At 44.0% G+C, this 5,301-nt stretch overlaps 1 protein-coding gene across 1 annotated transcript in view; it reads right to left on the reverse strand.

The window, feature by feature from the left end:
- Positions 1-4,201: 4,201 nt before the first annotated feature.
- The window catches only part of tph2 (tryptophan hydroxylase 2 (tryptophan 5-monooxygenase)), a 9,290-nt gene continuing 8,190 nt past the window's right edge, over positions 4,202-5,301 (reverse strand). Inside the window, exons 11-12 of the mRNA XM_054619681.1 lie at positions 4,916-5,049; positions 4,202-4,376 (exon numbers count right to left, since the gene is read on the reverse strand). Coding sequence (XP_054475656.1) covers positions 4,202-4,376; positions 4,916-5,049 — 309 coding nt within the window. The remainder of the gene's footprint in view (positions 4,377-4,915; positions 5,050-5,301) is intronic.

Here is a 5,301-nt window from a genome sequence, read left to right on the forward strand (position 1 = left end):
TGGGGCTCTCGGACCTGGGGCTCTGGCGGCAAGGTCTCTCGGAGTCGGCCGGAGCGCCGACGGATCAGGAGGTGCAGGAGTTGGCAGGAAAGCCGACTGGTCAGTAGGTGAAGGAGTCGGCCGGGGCACCGACGGGTAAGGAGTCGGCCGGAACGCCGACGGGTCATGAGTCGGCCGGAACGCCGACTGGTCAGGAGTCGGCAGGAATGCCGACGGGACAGGAGTCGGCCGGAGTGCCGACGGGACAGGACAACCCGTTGTTGGTGACAACCTGGGTCTCGCGTCTCTGGAGCGCCTCTTCAATGAACCCGAACCGGGCCTGTGACGAGGTGTCGAACGTTGGGTCCATGTCGTGGCCAGATCGTACTGTCACGGATGTGGTGTGGACCCAAAAGCAGTACGACCAGGAGACAGATAAAGTTCTGGAGCTTTATTTAAAGCTGAGGGTCAGGAGACGGCAGGAACGCCGACGGGACAGGAGTCGGCCAGAACTCCGAAGGGTCAGGAGTCGGCCGGGATGCCGACGGGACAGGAGTCGGCCGGAACGCCGACGGGACAGGAGTCGGCCAGAACGGCGACGGGACAGGAGTCGGCCAGAACGCCGACCGGACAGGTGTCAACCGGAAAGCCGGCGGGACAGGAGGTCCAAAAGTTTTCCAAATACTCCTCCATTGTTGGATGTATTACCAGGGACAACGAGGAGGAGTACAGAGGACTGATTGAGAGCTTCATCACATGGTGCAGCAACAACCACCAGCTTGTGGTGGACTACCAGAGGAACAGAAGCCCCCCGTCCCTGTTTTCATTCAGGGAGGGGAAGTGGAGAGGGTTGAGTCCTACAAGTACCTTGGGGTGCAGATCAACAATAAACTGGACTGGACACACAACACTGATGCCCTCTACAGGAAAGGACAGAGCAGGCTGTTCTTCCTGAGGAGGCTGAGGTCCTTCAATGTGTGCAATAAACTGCTCAAGGCATTCTACCAGTCTGTGGTAGCCAGCGTCCTCTTCTTCTACCAGTCTGTGGTAACCAGTGCCCTCTTCTTCTACCAGTCTGTGGTAGCCAGCGTCCTCTTCTTCTACCAGTCTGTGGTAGCCAGCGCCCTCTTCTTCGTTGTGGTGTGCTGGGGTAGAGGCATCAGGACTGGAGATGCCAACAAACTTAATAAGCTGGTGAGGAAAGCCAGCTCTGTGGTGGGTCTGGAGCTGGACAGTCTGGAGTCAGTGGGTGAGAGGAGGATGAAGGCCAAACTCGGAGCCATCCTGGACAATCCCTCTCACCCTCTCCATGAGGAACTGTGGCAGCTGGGCAGCTCTTTCAGCCATCGGCTGATTCTACCAAAGAGCAGGACGAAGCTTCAGACGCTCATTTGTGCCCACTGCCATCAGACTGTACAACAACAGCAGAGACCACAGTCTGTCACCATGCTGACCAGCCCCCCCCCCCCCCCCCATGTGGATATACTGTACATTTTTTTTTTCTTATTTCTTATTTTCATTTTATTTTTATTTTATTGTATAATATGTGTATTTATTATCTGTTTCTATGTAGTTGAGCTGCTGCAACACCCGAATTTCACCCATGGGGATCAATAAAGGAATATAATAATAATAATAATGTTTGCACATTAATTTATTTTACTCACTACCTCCCCATTTAAACTGTGTACAGCCCCACTAGCTCTCTGTAGCTATATCAATGAACTACAGCAACAGCCCATAAACACGTCAACATTAACTTACACATATTAATGTTTACTGTTTTAAATGCTATTCTTGATTTAACAGGGAGCCAGTGCAGAGAAGCTAATACTGGAGTAATATGATCTCTTTGCTTAGTTTTTGTTAGAACACGTGCTGCAGCATTCTGGATCAGCTGTAGAGATTTAAGAGACTTATTAGAGCAGCCTGATAATAAGGAGTTACAGTAATCTAGTCTAGAGGTAACAAATGCATGAACTAGTTTTTCTGCTTTGAGACAGGAAGTGACTGATTTTCGAAATGTTACGTAAATGAAAAAAGGCTGTCCTTGAGATCTGTTTTATATAAGAGTTAAAAGACAGATCCTGGTCAAAGATAACTCTGAGGTTCTTAACGGTAGTGCTGGATGCCAGAGCAATGCCATCTAGAGAAACTATATCGTTAGATAATTGATTTCTAGTAGAATAACTTCAGTTTAGTCTGAGTTTAACATCAAGAAGTAAGCCTGCAAATTTCCCCGCTGCGGGACTAATAAAGGATTATCTTATCTTATCTTATCTTACAGGTCATCCAGGTTTTTATGACCTTAAGACATGCTTGAAATTTAGAGAACTGGTTGGTTTCGTCTGGCTTAATCGATAGATATAACTGGGTATCATCTGCATAACAATGGAAGTTTATTGAGTGTTTTCTGATAATATTCCCTAAAGGAAGCATATATAAGGTGAATAAAATTGGTCCAACCCTTATGGAAGCCTCTGAGGGACAAACAGGGGATGGTCTCGGTATTATTAAATGATTAGTCTTTATCGATCAGGGCCTGAGATAGAGGATCAGGGTTCTGAGGGTTCTGAGAGTCGGTTTTATGGTTTAGGGTTTATGGTTTATGGTTTAGGGTTTATGGTTTATGGTTTAGGGTTTAGGGTTCAGGGTTTAGGGTTTATGGTTTAGGGTTTATGGTTTAGGGTTCAGGGTTTAGGGTTTATGGTTTAGGGTTTAGGGTTAAGGGTTTAGGGTTTATGGTTTAGGGTTTAGGGTTAAGGGTTTAGGGTTTATGGTTTAGGGTTCCGGGTTTAGGGTTTAGGGTTCAGGGTTTAGGGTTTAGGGTTCAGGGTTTAGGGTTTAGATTAACTTTAGTTAAGTCAACGTTGACTTCTGGTTTCACACAGGACCCGATCAGCTGTTTGCTGGGTTTGTTTGACTTTAAACTAGGCCACCTGACTCGGCAGCATTTCATCTGATGATGACACAGACGTGTTTAAAGATGGAGGATCACCAGTACCAGATAAAGACCACCAATCATCATGGACACGGTTCAGGGTTAAATACACATTTATGTTGTTTTATTCTTGTTACAGAGAATGTGACTTTCAAATGATTCTTTAAAAAATGTACAGAAATAAAATAAAGCAACACGACGAACATCTGCTGAAGTTTCTGCTTCATGGTTCTTAAAGAGTAACTAAACCACTGAACCAGTGTTTCCAGCTGGAAACCAGTATATGTGTGTATTTAGTGTTGATGGATCCACTTCTGCATAATGTGTTGTTAATATACATAGTGACTGCCCTCTGCTGGTTGAAACACGACAATAGATATTTGATGTTGCTGTGAGCAGATCTGAAGGTGCCATACATGGTCGACCCCCTGATCTGTATATTTATCTGTTATAGTAATTGTTATAGTTATTGTTATAGTTATCAGTATCGTCTGGTTCAGACTAGAAGCATGTTTCACAAAAGTCTGTCGTTTAGTTTCTCTTTAAAGCAACTCTGATTAATCACCTCTATAACGTTAAACATTTATCATGAACATTTATAACTCCATTGTGACATAAAGAAAGGATTTACAACACCAGCTTTTCACAACCTGGCAACCCAAAAGTAAGTAAGCTTATCATAAGCGTATGTCTACAAAGCATCAGTTAATGATGTTAATAAACATTAATAAAGCTTTTACTAACAGCTTATGACCTCTTTATAACAGCAAGACATTCATGTTTTTATACATATAAATATATATAAACATGAACACAGGTGATGTTTTAAACCAATCAGAGCTCAGACACATGAACACAGGTGATGTTTTAAACCAATCAGAGCTCAGACACATGAACACAGGTGATGTTTTAAACCAATCAGAGCTCAGACACATGAACACAGGTGATGTTTTAAACCAATCAGAGCTCAGACACATGAACACAGGTGATTTTTTAAACCAATCAGAGCTCAGAGAAATGAACACAGGTGATGTTTTAAACCAATCAGAGCTCAGACACATGAACACAGGTGATGTTTTAATCCAATCAGAGCTCAGACACATGAACACAGGTGATGTTTTAATCCAATCAGAGCTCAGACACATGAACACAGGTGATGTTTTAATCCAATCAGAGCTCAGACACATGAACACAGGTGATGTTTTAATCCAATCAGAGCTCAGACACATGAACACAGGTGATGATTTAAAGCAATCGGAGCTCAGACTCATGTGTGCCGTGTCAGATGCCCATGTAGGTGTTCATTTTCCCCAGCGCGTCGCACACGGTGGTGAGGTCGCTGCGTAGGTCCTGCACCACGTGTTCGATGCCGCGGGTGTCTTTGAGCAGGTCGATGCTCTGAGTGTATGGGTTGTAGTACACCGAGAACGGCCTCTTTATCGACTTAGCAAACTCCCTGTGAGAGAGGAGGTCATGTGACACGTTTTCAGATAGGTCATTGGTTTAGTTTAGCCATAAAGGAGTCTCCTCTGACAATGATCCTGAACCAGCTAGTGAGTCTCCCTAAAACTGCAATTAAATACTAAATATTGGTATTGTTTCCAAAAGTTCTAAAATGTTCACCAAGATCAGTCCTGATCATAACTACCAAATATTCATTCAATTCTCAGAATTTTAACCATTGAAATTACAGTTTCTAAGATGTTTTCGAAATTTAAAGAATCTCACCTGTTAATTTACAGTCCATGCAGAATGTGAATTATTGCTTTTTTTATTACTCCTCCTACCCTTCAAAGTGTCATCCTCTAACACACACACACACACACACACACACACACACACACACACACACACACACACACACACACACACACACACACACTCACTCACTCACTCACTCACTCACTCACTCACACTCACACACACACACACAAACACACACACACACACACACACACACACACACACACACACGTATCTGATGCTAAATGTCACCTCATCTTCTCTTTGGCCTCCTCGAAGCTCTCGGAGACGAAGTAGACGTCCTGGAAGGTGGTGATGAGACACTCCTGGTTACAGGTGGTCCTCGGGTCAAACGCCCTCACACAGGCCTCATCTGACAGGGCATGCTGGGAATCAAACAGCCAGCACATCTTTAGACCTGATGTTTGTGTTTACATTTTAGTTTATTCTATTTTATATGATTTTACAGCGGGTAAAATAAGTATTGAACACGTCACCATTTCTCTCAGTAAATATATTTCTAAAGGTGCTATTGACATGAAATGTTCACCAGATGTCGGTAACAACCCAAGTAATCCATACATACAAAGAACACCAAACAAATAAGTTCAGAGATTAAGTTATGTGTAATAAAATGG

Source organism: Anoplopoma fimbria, chromosome 19, assembly GCF_027596085.1.
Source record: "Anoplopoma fimbria isolate UVic2021 breed Golden Eagle Sablefish chromosome 19, Afim_UVic_2022, whole genome shotgun sequence".
Lineage (NCBI taxonomy): Eukaryota > Metazoa > Chordata > Actinopteri > Perciformes > Anoplopomatidae > Anoplopoma > Anoplopoma fimbria.